The sequence below is a fragment of the Lytechinus pictus genome, chromosome 17 (genome assembly GCF_037042905.1).
Source record: "Lytechinus pictus isolate F3 Inbred chromosome 17, Lp3.0, whole genome shotgun sequence".
In the NCBI taxonomy this organism is placed as follows: Eukaryota; Metazoa; Echinodermata; class Echinoidea; order Temnopleuroida; family Toxopneustidae; genus Lytechinus; species Lytechinus pictus.
In genome coordinates this window covers 22,393,181-22,413,774 of record NC_087261.1, presented here as the reverse complement: position 1 = coordinate 22,413,774, position 20,594 = coordinate 22,393,181, and the positions used below count along the sequence as shown (strand labels likewise).

The 20,594-nt window shown below is 37.0% G+C and overlaps 1 protein-coding gene across 5 annotated transcripts; it reads left to right on the top strand.

The window, feature by feature from the left end:
* Positions 1-4,556: 4,556 nt before the first annotated feature.
* On the top strand, positions 4,557-19,655 carry LOC129264766 (adenosine 5'-monophosphoramidase HINT3-like). 5 transcript variants are annotated; one of them, XM_064111957.1, is made up of 6 exons: positions 4,557-5,006; positions 6,949-7,116; positions 11,265-11,382; positions 12,070-12,136; positions 13,409-13,535; positions 14,608-19,655. In XM_064111957.1, the coding sequence occupies exons 2-6, from the start codon at positions 6,976-6,978 to the stop codon at positions 14,701-14,703; spliced, it is 549 nt and encodes a 182-aa protein (XP_063968027.1). In that variant the 5' UTR covers positions 4,557-5,006; positions 6,949-6,975; the 3' UTR covers positions 14,704-19,655. The 5 variants fall into 5 exon arrangements, with proteins under 5 accessions (XP_063968027.1, XP_063968028.1, XP_063968030.1 ...); XM_064111958.1 differs by lacking the exon at positions 4,557-5,006 and adding an exon at positions 6,211-6,489 and having other exon boundaries at positions 14,608-15,051; XM_064111960.1 differs by lacking the exon at positions 4,557-5,006 and adding an exon at positions 6,221-6,525 and having other exon boundaries at positions 14,608-15,051.
* Positions 19,656-20,594: the final 939 nt, after the last annotated feature.

Here is a 20,594-nt window from a genome sequence, read left to right as displayed (position 1 = left end):
GGGAACTTTTAGCCCATCGTGCATGTCGTTGGGCGCGGCGCCGTGGGTGGCTGCTGGGCTGGTGATTTTGAATCTCGCGCCTTGCCTGCTTATCAGACCATACTGCGCATGCTCGTAACTTCAGGAACTAACCCCGAAGGTTATGTTTAAGGGCGGTGTGAATGCAGAAATAATTAATGGGTATTTTTCAGCCTAAAAAAATTCTCGTAATTTAACGGGCATTCTTGTGATCGAGGCGGTTTGAAACCGCCTATTGAGACAACGGGGATTACCCGGCCAAGATGGGTTTATCGGGGCTTGGAAATGTTCAAATGAAAAATGAGTTTCAAATGATAAATGGGGTCTAAAACCGCAGTTTGTGATCCGAACTACGGTGACGCCTCAAATGGGGTATTTTCGTAATGACATTGGACCATTTGAAACCTATTGATACAAAGTGAATCCATACTAAATCCAGTTGACACCAATTGAAAATCCAATGGGTATTGGTCTTCAATTGGTTCCCACATTGAATTCTAATGCGGCCAGTTTGCCGAATTGAGACCAATTAACCCTACAATAGGACCTCAATTGGTATCTAATTTGGACCTATTGAAACCCATTAATACCAATTGAATCCAAATTGAAACCAATTGAAAAATCAATGGGCATTGGTCTTCAATTGATCCCCACATTGAATTCTAATGCGGCCAGTTGGCCGAATTGAGACCAATTAACCCTACAATAGGACCTCAATTGGTATCTAATTCGGACTCATTGGACCTATTAAAACCCATTGATACCAGCTGAATCCAAATTGAAACCATAGGCGGCGGAAGCGGGTGGGGGGGGGGGGGGTCCTGCCCCCTAAATTTGAGGTGGGGCGGTCCCCCCCCTAATTTTTTTTTTTGATACCCCCCTTTTTTTTTGCTTGTCAAAAAATTATGGTGGTCCCCCCTAAAATTTTGGTTGCATTTTAACCATTTTTTCTGTTATGTTTTTGTTTTTGTCAATTTTGTTTCCTGCTCCCCCCCTAAAATTTTGCATGGTTGATGACCTTTTTTTTTCTTTTTTTTTTGCTTGTCGAAAAATTCTGGTGTCCCCCCCCCCCTAAAATGTAGGTTTGATAACTTTTTTTTTTGCCTGTCAAATTTTTTTACCTGTGTCCATCCAAAAAAATTCAGGTGGACGCCCCCCCCCCTAAATTTGTTGGCTTCCGCCGCCAATGATTGAAACCGATTTAAACCATGCAATTGAAAAATTCAATGGGTGTTCATTGGGTTTTAATTGTTATTTTGTCCTGGGATCTCTGATCTCAGCTGATAGGGGGATATATGCTATAGTGTATGACCACGGGATCGCTTATTTATGGGTTGGAATTCACCGTGATTTTTTTTTATTCTATCGTAGAACATGTATAACGTGTAAAGCAGGGATTCTCAAATGGTGGCGCGCGCGCCACTTGTGGCGCACCGAGCCTTGCGGAGTGGCGCTTGGGAGCTGGTATTAAAAATAGTAAAAATAAAGAAACATTGGGGAGAAAAAATGTATCTACCAGTAACCTGGAAATAAGGATTTGGTGATCATTTTGATACAAAGAAAAAACAAAAACTCTTTACTTGACACTTAATTGCTAATTTATATCCTCATTTTTTTTTCTTCAAATTTAGCACTCGATAACCCGGCCTATTATGGAGGATCGATGGTGTTCTCCTTTTTATTCATTCTATGCTGTACAAAGTTTATATGCCACACAAGTGATCTGAAAACCCCGTTTGTAGGATTTCTATTTCAACGGCGATAAATTTTGCATTTCCAGAGTATACGTTTTGGTTAAGAGTTAAACATCAAATAACGTGATATTCAAAGAACATCCTGATCATAAAAGATTATGAATTTGAGACATAACAAGCAGAAACTTTGTTTCCGGAGCCGATGTTTTGCTCTCCTAAAGCGCCTTGAGCAAATCAAAATGGAAAAAACGCTATATAAATCCTATGTATTATTATTATTAAAATCCGAAGTTGTAAAAGTGAAAAACATGTATGCTCAGATGTATTGCCTGCCGTGATTACCTACATGCACACGAATGATACTGCACGTGATCTAGAGGGGGGGGGGGGGGCAGTTTGGAGCGCTATATAGTGCAGTGCAACGCCTAATTTCCAGCCCTTGCAAATCGGGGAATGTAACTTCAGCCACTGGCGTACAGATGGGGGTGGGAATTGGGGGGCCAAATGTTTCACGGCCAAGAAAAAAGGAGAAAAGGAAAGAAAAGGAAAGGGAAAGAGTGGAATATTGTATTATTATCTTAATATGTCAAAATATAGATTTTTATATTGAAAAGTTCAATAGTTTTGCTTCAGCTGCCATATCTAGCCCCCTCATTTTTTTTTACTCATTATGCCACTTGCTTCAGCCAATAGATCTGGTGCAGAACAGTCTGAACTAGTGGTATCATTGGTATGTTGTGAAAAAGTCACTGGTCATTTTTCTTTTAATATTAATATTGTGTAGTTTGTTGGCATTTGTATTTCGTCCGTTGATATTAATTAGAGCCCATCTGGGCAATTTAAAAGGCCTCATATTCCAAAACTTCTGGGGGCTCTGCCCCTTCGACCCCCACCAGGGGCCTCTGGACCCCCTCCGCTGATAAATTGCTGGATTGCGTAATGGATAGTGGAGCATTACAGATTCTCGACAAGAAATGTGGCGCTTCCAAAAAAGTAATTGAGAATGGCTGGTGTAAAGGAAATAATATTTTCATTTATAATTCGTCTTCTTATTTTCACCGCCATAACCGACGGCCAACCACGGAAATAATTTTACGTTAGGCCGTAAATCTCTCTTCTCAAATCACAATAAAGTATCGATAATGATCTGTAATTTCATTTAGATCTGAAAGGATAGTCAGGACATGCTGATTTGTTGTCTTGAAAGTGAGATTGATATCACCAAGCATTTTCCAAATTGCCAGGACGGATTTGTTGGCACCTGCGACCGTGAACAGCGCCAGCGGTGTTCGATGCTCATTGTCGCCCAAACTCTGGGCGAGGTCATCATCGGCTGTCTGTCCGTGTCTTACACTGGTCTGGGGTCTAGCCTACGCGATCATACATATTACTACTTTACTAGGATATTGTGAGTGTAAATTTTTGTGGCAACGTGAGCCTAGCCAGGAGGCTCCTGGAGAGTATAAAATCAATCTACTAATGTATGCTTACTCTCCATGGAGCCAGTTTGCGTCCCATGCCCATTCGTTCATGTCCTTTACTAGTATAGTAATTTTAGTTGTACTTGTACTAGGCCAGGGCCTATGTAGTTTAACTTTAAGTACTGTAGGGTGTCTGAAGCCACACTGAAAAGTGTCAGCATAAAACAGGCTAATTTAGGGGAAAATATGGCACATTTTTTCGGGGAAGTTCAGGCTACTAGAAAAATGTGATCTGAATTGATTATTAATTTGTGTTTGGCATGTATGGAAAGAGAAAATTCAGGGGCTTCTTTTGACAGTAAGGACAAGTTTATATCATTTTAAATAAGGATTTACAGATAAATGGCAAACCCTTATTTTTGTGTGTGTTGAGATTGCCATTTCTCCATGCGTTTTCTATGGGAAAATGAAAATTCTGTTTTGCACAATTTTTTTCACTTTGTCTTTGTCGCAATTTTTCATTGTGATCTGGTTTCCAAATCTTTATAAAAATCATACCATCAGATAGAGCATAAAAAATCCTATTGGACTCTTTATGGACAAGTTTTTGGCATTAATAAGATTATGAATTTGAGACATAACAAGCAGAAACTTTGTTTCCGGAGCCGATGTTTTGCTCTCCTAAAGCGCCTTGAGCAAATCAAAATGGAAAAAACGCTATATAAATCCTATGTATTATTATTATTAAAATCCGAAGTTGTAAAAGTGAAAAACATGTATGCTCAGATGTATTGCCTGCCGTGATTACCTACATGCACACGAATGATACTGCACGTGATCTAGAGGGGGGGGGGGGCAGTTTGGAGCGCTATATAGTGCAGTGCAACGCCTAATTTCCAGCCCTTGCAAATCGGGGAATGTAACTTCAGCCACTGGCGTACAGATGGGGGTGGGAATTGGGGGGCCAAATGTTTCACGGCCAAGAAAAAAAGGAGAAAAGGAAAGAAAAGGAAAGGGAAAGAGTGGAATATTGTATTATTATCTTAATATGTCAAAATATAGATTTTTATATTGAAAAGTTCAATAGTTTTGCTTCAGCTGCCATATCTAGCCCCCTCATTTTTTTTTACTCATTATGCCACTTGCTTCAGCCAATAGATCTGGTGCAGAACAGTCTGAACTAGTGGTATCATTGGTATGTTGTGAAAAAGTCACTGGTCATTTTTCTTTTAATATTAATATTGTGTAGTTTGTTGGCATTTGTATTTCGTCCGTTGATATTAATTAGAGCCCATCTGGGCAATTTAAAAGGCCTCATATTCCAAAACTTCTGGGGGCTCTGCCCCTTCGACCCCCACCAGGGGCCTCTGGACCCCCTCCGCTGATAAATTGCTGGATTGCGTAATGGATAGTGGAGCATTACAGATTCTCGACAAGAAATGTGGCGCTTCCAAAAAAGTAATTGAGAATGGCTGGTGTAAAGGAAATAATATTTTCATTTATAATTCGTCTTCTTATTTTCACCGCCATAACCGACGGCCAACCACGGAAATAATTTTACGTTAGGCCGTAAATCTCTCTTCTCAAATCACAATAAAGTATCGATAATGATCTGTAATTTCATTTAGATCTGAAAGGATAGTCAGGACATGCTGATTTGTTGTCTTGAAAGTGAGATTGATATCACCAAGCATTTTCCAAATTGCCAGGACGGATTTGTTGGCACCTGCGACCGTGAACAGCGCCAGCGGTGTTCGATGCTCATTGTCGCCCAAACTCTGGGCGAGGTCATCATCGGCTGTCTGTCCGTGTCTTACACTGGTCTGGGGTCTAGCCTACGCGATCATACATATTACTACTTTACTAGGATATTGTGAGTGTAAATTTTTGTGGCAACGTGAGCCTAGCCAGGAGGCTCCTGGAGAGTATAAAATCAATCTACTAATGTATGCTTACTCTCCATGGAGCCAGTTTGCGTCCCATGCCCATTCGTTCATGTCCTTTACTATAGTAATTTTAGTTGTACTTGTACTATGTAGTTTAACTTTAAGTACTGTAGGGTGTCTGAAGCCACACTGAAAAGTGTCAGCATAAAACAGGCTAATTTAGGGGAAAATATGGCACATTTTTTCGGGGAAGTTCAGGCTACTAGAAAAATGTGATCTGAATTGATTATTAATTTGTGTTTGGCATGTATGGAAAGAGAAAATTCAGGGGCTTCTTTTGACAGTAAGGACAAGTTTATATCATTTTAAATAAGGATTTACAGATAAATGGCAAACCCTTATTTTTGTGTGTGTTGAGATTGCCATTTCTCCATGCGTTTTCTATGGGAAAATGAAAATTCTGTTTTGCACAATTTTTTTCACTTTGTCTTTGTCGCAATTTTTCATTGTGATCTGGTTTCCAAATCTTTATAAAAATCATACCATCAGATAGAGCATAAAAAATCCTATTGGACGTACTCTTTATGGACAAGTTTTTGGCATTAATAATAAATTTATAACAGCTCTCGGAAGCTAAAAATTTGGATTTGTGTGTGTCCATTTCTTAACTACACAGTCTATGGCAGAGAAATGCTGAAAATTTACCTAATTTCATTCTTCTTTTTTGCAGCCAATAATTGGATTTTTTTCAAAAATGTTACATTTCTGTCAGTCTGAAGGTCATTTCACTTCAAATTCACAAAGAAAATGTGATATTTTCTTGAAATAAGAAAAATAATTTTTTTCTCCAGACACCCTACTTGTAGTTTGTACCACGAAAAAAATGAACTTTCAAAGTTTCAGAGTTTCAGCTCGCCCCCGAGATTTCTACTAAAATATTATAGCCCTAAAAAGTAAAATCATTATCAATGTCATGCATGTAAATGGGATACAACTTCATTTCCGACATTTCTAAGATATTGATTTCATTTTTGAACAAGAGTTCATTAAAAAACGAGAAAAAATATGACAAGATGGGGATAGCTTGCCACCGTGTTTTGATTTCTTTGTATTTAGCCAAGACGACCGGCACGCGCGCATATATGCACATATATGCGTCGCCATCTTGATTTATTTGTATTTCACCAAGACGACAGCACGCATACATATATGTACATGACTGAGGTATTGCGATATATCGCAATACCTCAGTCATATACATGTATGCGTGCTGTCGTCTTGGTGAAATACATTTAGAAATCAAGATGGCGACGTAAACATGGTGGCAAACACTCAAGGCTTTATTACATGCCGCCGTGCACAGAAAAATCAAGCCATAGAAGTCGTGTGTTGTAGACACCAGAAGTGGGGTCGCAGCACGCGTGATCCACTAGTTAGAAATCCACTGCCAAACGTGATTCACGGTGCGAGGTTAGTATACTAATACTAACCTCGCAATACGTGTGGGTGGGTGGCAAGTTATCCCCTCTCTTCATATAATTTGTCCTGTTTTTTTTTATGAATTCCTGTTTAAAAATGAAATCAATATCGTAGAAATGTGGGAAATGAAGTTGTATCCCATTTACATGATTTAGGGCTAGATCTTTTAGAAAAAATAAATAGAAGTAGAAATGTCGGGGGTGAAAGTTTCAGGTTTTTTCGCGGTACACGCACATGAATGGGATGCAATCAATCCCTGACTCTATGGAGAGTAAGCATACGTTGTTAGTAGAATGATTTTTACACTCTAGGAGCCTCCTGGCTACGTGAGACTGAGTGTGAGGTAAGGATTGATTCGCTTTGCTGAAGGCCCTAGCCCTAGGCCTAATTATTAAAAATTCTAGAGGTCTATTTTTAGAATATTATTTTTTCTTCATTTTGCTTTAATAGCTGAGCTGAATCAAGTCTCGAGAAACAATGTCGATGTCAATGAATGAAGTGGAAAGCAGATTGAGAAATGACTTTTTGTCAACCATCGAGGATCCACATTTTAAAGATGGGTGTATCTTCTGCAAGATTGCACAGGGAAAGGAGCCAAAAACAAAAATTTTGTTTCAGGTAGGTCTGATTTTCTTCTAGTTCTTGCATTTCAGTGTTTAGTCTGTTACCATGTTTACAACTTTCTTCAATCGTGACAATCAGTAGAGACTCTGGTCGGAAAATTGGGATCGTCCCAGTTTTAGGGATTGTCTTAGGGACTCGGCTCGGTTTCCAAAGATTTCTCCATGCAAGAAATATAGGAAAGTTCATTCACCTGTCAGGTGCCATGTGCCGACTGTTACCATTACGTTTTTGCCGTAATCATTACGTTTTTTCATTCAAATTACGGCATTATGGTTTTTCTTTTCAATTACGTTTTTTGACAATTTTGATAATGTGTGTACATAATAAATTGTATGTATGTGGAGTGCGTGTTGAGCCCGAGATGAGCCTGGTACTTGCGCGTGCGTAGACGCCCGCCGGCCGGTTTTCCAACACACTTTAATAATTTGATTGCGTGCACGTACATATACGTTAGTTGAATATGCGAGCGGCATGCATGGTACGAATCGCGATGTATAGCGACTGGTAAATACGTCTGTAAGGATGATGACGTCATCCAAGATGGCAACTTACGATGACAAACGAAAGGATCAAGGATGATTATGTTTTGATCATCATTTGAAAGGAAATAACAGTAACTGCGGTCTAAGGTACGATATTTCTGAATTTATATATTTTATCTTAAATTTGCATGTAATTTCTTTCCTATAAAGTGATGTTTTATGTACAAAAAAACGATCCGAAAATCAGATTTCCGCCGAATGTTAGATCTAACGTTACTGCTAATACGTTGTCTTTACGCACGGGCCAACACTCTTCAGGTGAGTGGAGCCAACTTTGTTCCTGCAGCGCAGAGCGAGGAGTACGATGAATTGGGTAGGGTAATTCCCCAAATGTAGTAAGAGAAAAGTCCATTTGTAATGGAGGGGGATTTGGAGGTTTGAGGGAAATTATTATTCCATTTGCAAAATTTTACAAAAATACTCATCATATATATTAAAGATTGAATCATCAAAAGATATTTTTCATATACTTTAAATTAATTGTAGTGATAAAGAAATGAAATTTTGAGGCTATTTTCTTGAATTGATTAATATCAATTCCCTTCGGATAACGGTACTGTCTGGTTAATTTTCATCAACTCGTATCAAACAAATACGATGAATTCGGCTTTGAAAAGACCTGGAAAACTCTTCATTGTCCCCTGAAGTAATAATTCTGGGTGATATTCAACATTTATTGATAGTTTCACATGATTTATACTAGAGAGATGTCCTACTGCCTTTGGAATTCATTAAAAAAGTCGGCACTTTAGCATTCAGTTTAGCAGGAATGGGAAGATTTCTTCCCCGGTTCTGGCGGCCTAGATGTCTGCTCTATAGTGCTGTCACTGCTGGGGATGATTGAGTGTGCGTGCAGTGTGATTGAGGCTGAGCTGTGCACATCGTGAAGTGATTTACGATGGGACTTTTGTGGAATGATTTCAACCTCTTATCTATAGATCTATTTGAATTTTAGATTAGATTGATTTATGAATAATTTTTCTATATTTGTGGAATGTTACATGTACACTTCCATTTTATGACATTTTAATTTTAAAGGGTACTGTTTGGCAAAAACAATGTTACTTGGGAAGAGAAGTCTGAATTGATGTCAACTTTTTTTTTTTTTTTCTCTTAGTCTACAATTTGGTAGTTTTGTCAGGAAACTCAACATAAAACAATGAATTATTTTAGAAGTGGAAAGGAAGCCCCAGAAAATGGAGCCCTAAAAATGTTCACCAGAACTGATTTTGGTGCCCCTGAAAGATTTTTTTCTCGACAGATCTTCACTTTGATAAGTGCCGGAGTAGGTTGCACTACAAAATGAAAGGCCTAGGCTACTTGTCATTTTTAGAAAAATTTGCCTAGGTGCCCATTTGACTAGAATAAAAGTGGCCTTCATGCCCTTTAGAATGGCCTTGATACCCCTTGAAATTTTGGGGCATCCAAGGCCACTTTGCCGGTTGCCCCAAGCTGAAAGTGCCCATTTAAAAATGGCCTTGCCCCTCTCAATTCTTAATTCAAGCCTTGCTACTGATTTAATTAAAGTTGGTAGATTATATCAAACGGCCCAAGACTAAGGGTCAAATTTGTAACACTCCGTTACTTAGCCCAGACTAGGCCTAGAGATTAACTTTTTTTTAATTGTTCACTGCATACATACTTTTTGCATTGGATGTTTGTCGCGTGTGGTTTTAAGGTTCGTTTTAACACATTCCTTTTTTTTGTTGGAAATTCCTTTTTTTGGCCATAATGATTCCTTTTTTTGCTTGCACAAGGTTGGCAGCTCGGCCCGACACCAATGCGCTAAGGTATCGGGTTTCATAACAAGATTATTGGAAGAAGGCAAGAGACGTTATGGCATTAAAAATAGATGGTGAACTGGGGGGATTGAGTTGATGTCACTGAATCTGTTAGCACTCTCAATCCCGTAATTACCTTAGTCCCGCAGGGGTAAGTGAAAAAAAATTTCCCCTCAAACGAGGACAATCTCAATTTATCAATACATGATTTATCCTTTGTCTATCCTTGTTTTCTGGGACAATACCAATTTTTGGACCAGCGCCTCTACTGGCAATTCAGATGACAAAATGATTTAATTTTTTTTTACATGTATTAATAGGTGAAACTTGTGAAATTATGGAGCATTGCATTTACATGTATGGCACAGTGCAATGGATTGATTAATAGCATGATTAGTCTCTGGGGGCCGTTTCATAGAGCTGTTCGTAAGTTAAGAGCTACTTTAAGAATGACTGGTGAACCTTTCTTAGCGCTAAGCCACCGCCAATGGTGTATACCATTTACCACAAGAAAGGATCATCAGTCATTCTTAAAGTCGCTATTAACTTACAAACAGCTTTATGAAACACCCACCTGGACTTAAAAACTAAGCGTTGTGAGTTCAAATCCAAGCCATGCACATGACGGCAAAAAAAATGATATGTTTGTGCCATATATATGCACTAGCTGCACTCCACCCAGGTGAGGTGAATGGCTACTCAATATTTGTAGGATAGGATCAATTCTTGAATTCACTGAGGGCCTATCAAGCCCTAGATACAGCTGGGCTAATTATAGTTGGGCTTTGTATCCTGAAACAAAAAGTGTTTATTTACAAATTTATATTATTACTCAATTTAGGTATTTCACAAAAATCATGGATTACAATCTGTAGTGACAAATCAACAACCTGAACAAGATCTCTGACAAGTGATTTTTTTCTATGCTGTGAGGACTAAGGAGTCTGCCATGACTCGGTCATGCATAGGAGATACATGTGAGATCATAACCAACGTATATTGGTTTATCTACATGTAAATGATGTGAATGCAAATTGTAGCAAGGTCCTTACATGAGCCTAATTGCATGAACATGTACTATTCTCCACAATATTTTACTTTTTGAGCAAACATCTCGGGTAATTTTGGTACAGAATGTTCAAGTTGTTATTCTTCGTAGAAGAGAACGAAACCAATGGCATAAAATACATGAAGTAAAAAAGCAAGTCTTGGTTTGGTTTAGATTAGAATGTTAAGCTGAATTTGTAATGACAGAAAAGAGGTTGTGTTCTGCTATAGATCTCTGCTCATTGTAACCATACCATTATGTATCTCCTTTCAATTCCTTCATTTATTCATGCCATCTGTTTCATTGCTCAATTTATATATTTAATTAATTTGTTTCATCTATTGTAGGTCTACAGTAGTTTTTAAAGTTTCAATGGAGAGACACTGGAACTTTCTTGTGATGATTACTGTACTGATTGAATGATCACTTTCAAACTTGGATCTTGTTTGAGTGAGGATGATCTGATTTGATCAGAGCTGAGTCACAATGATTCACAAGGTCAAAGGTCACATCCTCATTCCTGTACATAAAAGTAATCTGTTGAAGGTTTTGAGTTATGTGTGCTGAATGTTTGTTGTTGCAATATTAGACTATACAGCACAGCGTACAGGTATTGCAGAAGTCAACTTTCTGTTAGTCTGTGAAATTTCTCGCAAGTTGAACAGATTTCAGTGCTCCTATTTGACAATGGGCAGAATTACCTGTATACTTTTTAAAATTAATTTCTTTGGTTTTCATCTTCAATTGCTTTGTCACTTGTTTCCTATCCAGAATGAAGCTGCTTGCGTGTTCCATGACATCAGACCGTCAACCAAGGAGCACCTTCTCATCATCCCAAAGTCACACCATGGCAACGTCAAATCACTTGAAAAATGCAAGATACCTCTTGGTAAGAGCGCATACATAATCTTCACTCTTCAGAACTTGTTTGTAACTTTACGTCAGTGGTGGAGGTAATAGGTATGATTGTGTTTGATCAATTGTCCTGTTGACCTGTCCAGGTTGGAATCATTTTTAGCATGTACATGTATATTTAAAGAGAAAAAAATTATTTGCAAAAACTTTTAAAATGAAAACAACTTTGAGAATCATTGCCAATCATGAAGCCTCCACAAACATGACATTTCAATATTATCAAGTGGTCAAGACTACTTTTCTAGAGGGCAGAATGGATGGGGAAAAAGTGCACAAAAATGTACAAGGCTAATATTAATTATAGAGCAATTGAGACCAGCAGCAATGGTGGACTTGGATTAATACATGTATAAACCTTGTATAATCCGGTACCGGTACACCTTTTCCTCCTTTGAACCCCCCCCCCCCCCTCACCCTTTATAACACATATGTACCGTTTGCAACACATTTTATGGTGTCAGATTTCCCTTGCATATTGTGACACTCACAAGGAGACACTGTAGAAGTTCATGTACAGGGTGGTTTATGATGATTTTAATTTGCTGGAATGTCCTTTCACTTACATACATGTATACTGTATTTAAAAATGGATTTCCATTATCATAGACTGCGGTTAATTGATTATTTTTTTCTGATGACTTGTACTTGCTTTATACTGCAGTTCAATATCTATATCAAGTTGGAGAGGTGGTCTTGGAGTCTCGAGGAGGAAATATAGCCGACGCAAGGTAGGTAGTTTATAAAGGCTCCCTGTTAACAGTCAGAGTGGTCCAGATTGGACCTTGGTGTGTGGAAGTTCCCTTTCCCAAAGCTAACGTAGAGGGCACATGTCTCCCAATCTCTAATCAAAACCAGTCCACTCATCTTCCAAACAGTAAGGTCCAATCTGGACTAGTCAGAGCTGCCTCTCTCCTGCAAGAATCTTGCAATCTTCTTTACATTTACCCGTCCTCAGATTTCAACATGGACAGTGGACAGAATAGTGGGGAATGCTGGAAAGAGGCATAGTGTGTTTTTTGGGGCATTCCTGGTAAGAGACGCAGCACAGATTGTTGACAAGTTCCCGAACCAATGTGGGGGGAGGGGATGTCACAAAGATTGAAGTCTGTACTGTTGTGTGTGTGGCTTATGACCCACCACCACCATAGCACTGTTCCTTTAGATTTTGTGAATCCCAAGTTTGTCTATCACTTTTCCAATTCATGACTCGATTGCATGTCACAGGTTACCCTAAAATGTGGAGGACAGGATAATGAATTAAAAATATGTTTTACATGTGATTCTGCATTGAAAATTATTATGATGGAATGTGGTATAAATGCTGCTGTTTAAATTTATGTTCAAGCAAAGCATGACGAAATGAAGAAAAAAAAGAAAAAAAATATTATAAAAAGTTCCAACAATATTTTATAAGATTATTAACTTTCCATCCAGGAAAATAAAATATACATGTACATATTCAGGAAAGTCCCAAGATTATTTACCCAGTTGTTGAATTATTTTGGAATGTAGTGTGCAAATGGTTAGTTAATTTAAACATTCTTACTTTGCCTTTTTCAGTTTTGTATATTTGTTTTGGAGTCAAAATATAAAATAGTCTTATCAATACCATTATATTTTATGCAAATTTTTTTATTTCTAAACAAAAATACAATGAGAAAATGTCTTCAAACACTTTAAAAATGAAATGATTTTTTTAGAAAAAGTAGAGTGAGCAATCGCAGTTTAATAAACTAGGCAAATTTTCAGTTCACTTTGATAAATGGAATTCATTAAACAAGTATCAAGATGTTCTTGCTGAATTGTAACTTTTTTTTTTTTTACTTATGTATATGGTTTATTATATTGCTGCTATTATTTATGTATATTGTGTTTTGATTTTGAAGCAATAAAATGTACAATAATAATTAAAAAATATTATTTACCCAGAAGTTCCCTCCTCCCCCCCCCCCCCCCCCCTCGACAGATGTTCATCTTCTATTTTTTGTTTTTCTTCAAAGAGTGGGATTTCACTGGCCTCCTTTCAACACAATAGATCATCTCCACCTTCATGTGGTCTACCCAGCCAATGAAATGAGCTTTCTTGGAAAAGTCATAAATAGACCAAACTCTTTCTGGTTTGTAACAGTAAGTTATTGTCAGGATTCTGACTTGAGTCTCTTCTCCTCCTATTTTCTTTCACTTCATTTCCTTTCCTCATTATTCCCAAATTCTTGTTTTTAAATTTGAAGTTGCTTTTCTTCTTTCTGTTCCTTTTCTTCTGGTATCATTGCTTCCTTCCTTCTTTCTCTCCTCACCCCTTCTTTTCCCTAATCCTCTTTTTTTCCTCTCTCTCTCTCTATCTCTCACTCTTCTCTATCTCCTTCTTTTGCTGACTCCACTTTTTTCTTCTTTCTTGGTTTTATATTTGTTTTTTGTTTAATGACTTCTACTCATGCAGCTCCTGTTCATTACACCCTCAATGTCAGGTTGACCCCCCCCCTTTCTTCTCCATTTGTGTTGTTCATATTAATGTATTGATTTTTAACAATTGTACTACTATGATAAAACAAATCAGTCAAACAGTTAATCATGGTAATTAATTATGAAAAATAAAAGGAATGAAAATAGCATTAGTAAACGAGAAAATAAGATTGATTGGTGTTATTTCTGTTCAGAATGTTGGATAGTATCACCAGTTTATCATACTTCTTGGTCTCCTTCCTCCTTCCGTATCTATTAGGGTCTCTTCCTCTTTTATCAAATTTCTATTATATAATATTATGATGGTAAATTTCATTCAGCTGGTTAGAGAACAGAGTCCCATTGAGATTCAGACAGAAATGTCGTTAATTTCAATGTATTTGGGGAGCCTTCCAAGTTTTGTCTTTATGCCTATCATGTTCTGATAACAAACAGGTCATGTGGTAAAGTATAATACAATTCCATCCCATTTCTTCACCCCTTTTTCCGTCAAATGTAACATATACCGAAATATCTCTTTTAATTTTGCCAGCGTTTTCACTAATGTCCATGATTATTATGGTATGCATATTTTGTCTTCAAAGTATTGACTGGTTAGAGAGAGTTTTAATTAGAGGCAGACATATTGAAATATCTTGTGTTCCTCTTACCCTTCACATGTACCTTTATCTCTTTGAGTTTTGTACGCTGTGTTACTAATTTCCATATCATGATGTTTGTTTTATTTCTTCCGCAGTATGAATGGGCCCTCAACTATTTAGAGAAGAAAAAAGACAGTCCTGATGAGAGCCAGACTGAAATACCGGTACCTGAAACACAAGGTAAACTCTGATGACTTTGGAGATTCAGTGTAAGAGTAGAAAGCAGAATTGCTAGCGCTTCTACGAAGGCAACTCCAGTGCAATTTCCACAGCAAGGGCTATCGGCATCAAAGAATGAAAAGTCTCACTGCCAGCACTTTCTCCACCATGTGCTTGTATTTTACTCTATGTTATTATTAATATTTTATTTTGGAACATTCAGAAATCGAGAACAATTAAGATGGCATGTACAGTGCAATAAAAATGAGAGTACAATGAATATTATACAGATATTGCCTACCTAGAGTTTGAATATAACATTTCCTCTCCCCGCTGGAGTTATATTTTTCCCGAAGCGCGCAGCGACGAGGAAAAATATTCTTCCGAGCGAACAATATAGCTTCAGAGGGGAGTTGAAATGTTATTTATTAAAAAAAGATAGACCAGGCAATATCTGTTATATTATATAGTCTATGTAGAATCGCCATCAGAGATTGCATTCATCATCTGGCTCTCTGATTACCCAAAATTCTTGCTGCAACTCTGATCCATTTACGTCATATTAGACAAATTTTTGAAAATACATAAAGCGCATTCTTCATGCAATCGACATGTTAACACTAGCGCGTACATCTAATAAACTACCTGATTACACAACTAAGCAGGGAGTGACGTCCCCTTAGTGAATATAACGCCGCAATTGACAATACAACGCAGTTATATTCACTGAGGTGACGTCAAAACCTAGAATATAACAAATGCGATCCTCGCAGCTATGGTCACGTGATGGCATATTGACCTATCACTGATTCGAATCTACATAACCTATGTAATATAAATTTTTTGTACACCTTAGTTTGTGTACCCAACAGCAGGTAGGCAGGGTATTAACATGGACCTAATGGTATTAAGGAATACCGTGCATGTAGGTCAATTTAATGGCCATAACCCACAGGCCTTCCCTCCACACCTGATGAGGGTAATAAAGATCTTTTCATAAAATTCATTTACAAAATGGAATGTTAGCAAAAGAAAAAAAAAGTTAGGTTACAGAAATTGTTTTAAATATTCTCAGAATCTTGTCAAGGTAGATGAAGCAGAGTTAATCAGAAATATTAGCTTGATTTTATTTTATTTTTAAAATTGTTTTCTGTTGCATTCACATCATTCGTATGATACATTTTCCCATAACATAACAAACAATATATTAACAATTTTTTTGGGGGTATGAATCATAGAGAGAAAAAAATTTGGATAACACAATATAATTCTAAACAAATACATGTATGATCAACTACCAAATTATAACAGGAGATTGTCATCATTTAACCCTAAAAAGGACTGGGGGGCATGATGGGGCCCCCCCATGCTTCGCGCAATAATTCTGAAACGCAAAAAGATAGCGCTGCAAAATTTTATGACTTTTTTCTTTGAAGTATTGCGCAACTTTATAGACCAAATTCGCGACATACGGGTATAGCATCGCGACGACACATGACTTTTTACGACACAATGTCATGCCGAAAATGGCAAATTTTTTACTTTGTGCACAAAGTCTATGGGAGATGAAATTCATAAAAGGGTGATTATTTTTCGTTCTAATTGGTCTGCTTAATTTAGTTGCTAAATGGTCTGTTTTAATTTCGATTGAAAAAAACAGTGAAAAACAAAAGATGAAAAAACAAAGAAATGCATAAGAAATTCTAAAAACAAAGAAATACATAACATGAGGAAAAAATTGGCTTTTGCAATTTTTTTTTGTGGAAACCTTTAAATTACATGTAGATTACAGATTAGATTAGTTGAGATCTGTAAAAAAAAAAGAAGAAAATTTGAAGTGAAATTGGGTGTTAAATATGCAAATAATGTTTTTCATTGATAAATTTCCATATTTTAATCATAATAAATAGAAAATAATTATTTTCAGAATATTTTTACATTATCTTGTAGTTTATGTGGTAAGGAATGTGCGTGCCAAATTTTGCGCGATCGCGCAAACGGCGGCCGAGATCAGCCATCATATGCCCCCCCCCCCCCTCAGTCCTCAGTACATCTCAAATAGCCCAGTCCTTTTAGGGTTAATGATCAATCTGGAAAACCAACTGATTTTTGTTTTTAAGAAATGAGTTTAGCAATAAGTCAGAGGGTACAATGAAAATTGCATGTCCATTGGGGTCATGGATTTCATAAAGCTGTTCATCATGCCCCCCTCTCAGTCCTCAATACATCTCAAATAGCCCAGTCCTTTTAGGGTTAATGATCAATCCGGAACACCAACTGATTTTTGTTTTTTGAAGAAATGAGTTTAGCAATAAGTCATAGAGGGTACAATGAAAATTGCAAGTACATTGGGGTCATGGATTTCATAAAGCTGTTCATTACAAAAATGGTGACTCTATATTGTACTACATGACATACATATCCCTTTTTAGCTGACTATGACTTAAGAGTCTTAATTAAATGCTGACGCATACATCATATGTATCGCCGAATCTTATTCATCAATACGCAGTAGTGCACATCCTCTTGGCATGATCTGATCAATGCCGTCATGCATTTTATATCGCACATACATGTAATAAGTGCAACTCTAATTCATACTTAAATCTTTGTGAAACGACCCCCCCTAGATATATCACTTATTCAGACTTCTTTCCAGAACCAGATGAGACTGCCGATGTGATTGTGAAACTCAACTCATAATGAAGAGTATATCATTTTCAAGTATCAGAATTATAAAGTTTTTTTTTATATTTATCTAATAACATTTTTACTTTCGAGAATTACCTTTTGATATATTCTTGTACTTATGACATAACTGAAATAATTTTTATTCCTAGAGTTGTTATTCTATATTGAAAGTGTAACCATATCCCTTCTGTAACGCAGGACTGCAGACATGCCAACCGTTCCCTTTTTAGAGTATTTGTTCCTCTTTTTTGCTATGAATACCCGAATACATTTTTTGTATGATCGGTTACTTTTTTAAAATTTTCAATCATGGAGTATGTATTATACACAGCGGGCAACACTAGTGCCGGTCCGACGGTCCCAGACCGGTGAAAATCGCTGTCAGGCCAGTAACTTGTTGCCTGAAAAAAGAACAAGTATTCTTGCCTACGAGCACATGTTTATTTGGTGAATTATCAGGTTTTCAAGTAGAGTCATTTCACGTTTTTTCACCAATCTCACTACAACAGGCTGGCGATTGTTAAGTTAAGACAACTTTTTAAAGATACTCTTTTTTGTCAAATTTTTTTTTTTTCCTTCTAAGAATACCTTTTTTTGTTGTATAAGGTTGGCAGGTCTGGGACTGGACATAAACCAGTTGTGCTTCATGTGCATTTTCAGCAATATTTAGTCGTATTCTACGTGACATAGGTAAAGTTTACTTTACCTAATTTTTCACACATTTCAAGTACATGACAGCATACATTTAAAGGACAAGTCCACCCCAACAAAAGTCGATTTGAATAAAAAGAGAAAAATCCAACTAGCATAACACTGAAAATTTCATCAAAATCGGATGAAAAATAAGGAAGTTATGACATTTTAAAGTTTTGCTTGATTTCAGAAAATAGTTATATACACATCCTGGCCGGTATGCAAATGAGGGAACTGATGACATCACTCACTCACTATTTCTTTTGTATTCTATTATATGAAATTTGAAATATTCTAATTTTCTCCTCATTGTCCTGTGAAACAAAGTTTTATTTCTCCCTGAACATGTGGAATTACCCTCGTTCAACATTGTATGGTTCAGTCAAGTTGGTCCTTCTTGTCAAATTTATAAAAATTGAAATATTGTATAATCTAAACAATAAAAAACAAAAGAAATAGTGAGTGAGGGACATCGTCGATTCTCTCATTTGCAAGTGACTAAATTGTGCATATAACTAGTTTGTGAAAAATAAGCGAAACTTTAAAAATGTCATAACTTTCTAGTTACATCAGATTTTGATGAAATTTTCAGCATTATGCTTGTCTGATTTTTCTGGGGCGGACTTGACCTTTAACTAAACCAGAGCCATATTTTTTTGCGATATCAAGTAAACGTTTTCCAGGTCTAAAACAGAAAATTACTAAGAAGCATCAGGAGGGGGAAAAATCACCCTTTTTCTGTCCAAGTACATGCTCAAAAACACCTTTTTTTTCCCAATTTTGAGTAGAAGCTCAGGTATGCCCTTTTCATGCCATATTATGTGGAGCAGTCATAGTGACACTTATGAATATAAAATGACAATTTATCCCCAGGCTTTATCAATTAAAGGAGAAGTTCACCCCTCCAAAAATTGATTTTGATTAAAATAAAGAAAAAAAAACAGCAATCATTATGCTGAATATTCTTTCAAAATTGGAGGTACCTATAAAATACGAAAGTCCAGACATTTTTAAGTTTTGCGTATTCTCAAGAAGCCCAGTGCAAGTGAGAAAGAACCAATGATGTAACACAGCCATTTATTTGTATATTAATACATGAAATATATGGAAACTAAATTTGATTCCTCCGTGATATAAATGTGGAATTGCCATTTCTCTAAACATACTTTTAATGATACTGTGATCCAATCAAGAAGGGTCTAGCTTAAACTGCCTTATTGTCAGTTCTGCGAAAATAAGATATTCAATGTTGTACTGTTTAATCAAACAACTTTCTCATTCAATCCAATATGATACAGTTCTCATCATTTTCCTTAATCATTTCTTTTTATGAAAGGCAACTTTTTGAAGGGTACATTCTGTATACGTACGAAGTTTATAATGTATGTACGATTGCATAGTATTGTATATTCTAAACGTTAAGTTTGTTTTTATTGAAAAACACAAATTTTAAAAATTGTACTGGTATATTGACTTTATATTCATACGAGAGAGGTCATCGTGTTTGGTGCATGTATGTTTAGTAGAAAAGAGATATATATTCTTATGATTGATGTATAAATTGGAAATTAGATGAATAAAATAATTTCTGCATTTTGTATTAATTTGTTTGAATATTAATTCCTAGCCATTTGAAGTTGTCACTTTTTTGTTGAAAGGTTGAGGGGGGATAGAAAGAGAAAAGGGTTACCAAAGAGAAATCAAGTTTGAGAGGGGGAGGGATACAGAGAATTAGAAATAAAAAGTGTGCATGCGAGAGAGTGTGTGGGGAGGGCATTCATACAGCAAAAATACGGTCCGGGGAGCACGTACAGTAGTTTGGGAAACATGCAATTAAGACAGATGGATGTCAAATATTATATAAACTTTCTTAACATCAAGTTGGTGAAAACATGCAAATTGGTCATGATTGTAAAAAAAAAGAAAGGGAGGAGAACCCCAAAGGCTTCATGCAGTTAGTGATGATTGAACTGTAGAGTGTAGGGGGAGGGGGACGCATCGGGCGCTCGTGTAACTCTAATTAATATCCACCCTAGCTAATTTAAAGACCCTGCCTCCCTGCCTATTATGTTTTCTAGGCTTGCATGGAATTTCATGTATCGATGAATTTGAATCTGTAGTGTCATTACTCTGTTTAGAGATCCCAAGAAGCTAGCAAAGGGGGGGGGGGCAGATGGGAGCGGAGCATGACGCAGCTGAGCCCCCCCCCCCCCCCCTCTCTCTCTCTCCCTCCATCTCTTTCCCTTTCTCTCTCTATAACCTTTCACACATTGACACATAACACTTCCGGTTTACAATAGTGGGTGTACAAAATATTAACGCTATGCGATGATCGATGGCCCATGGTGTTCCGTGTACTAAGACAGAAAGAAACACCGGCTGTATTTATTTTTTGAAGGAATTTGAAGAGAAATCGGAAGCGAAATGTCGAGATCTCACACCGAGAAAGACAAGAAATCTCAGGAGAAATACCAGGCAGTATTGGCAAGGTTGCTACGAGAAGAAGACAATAAATACTGCGTTGACTGTGATGCGAAAG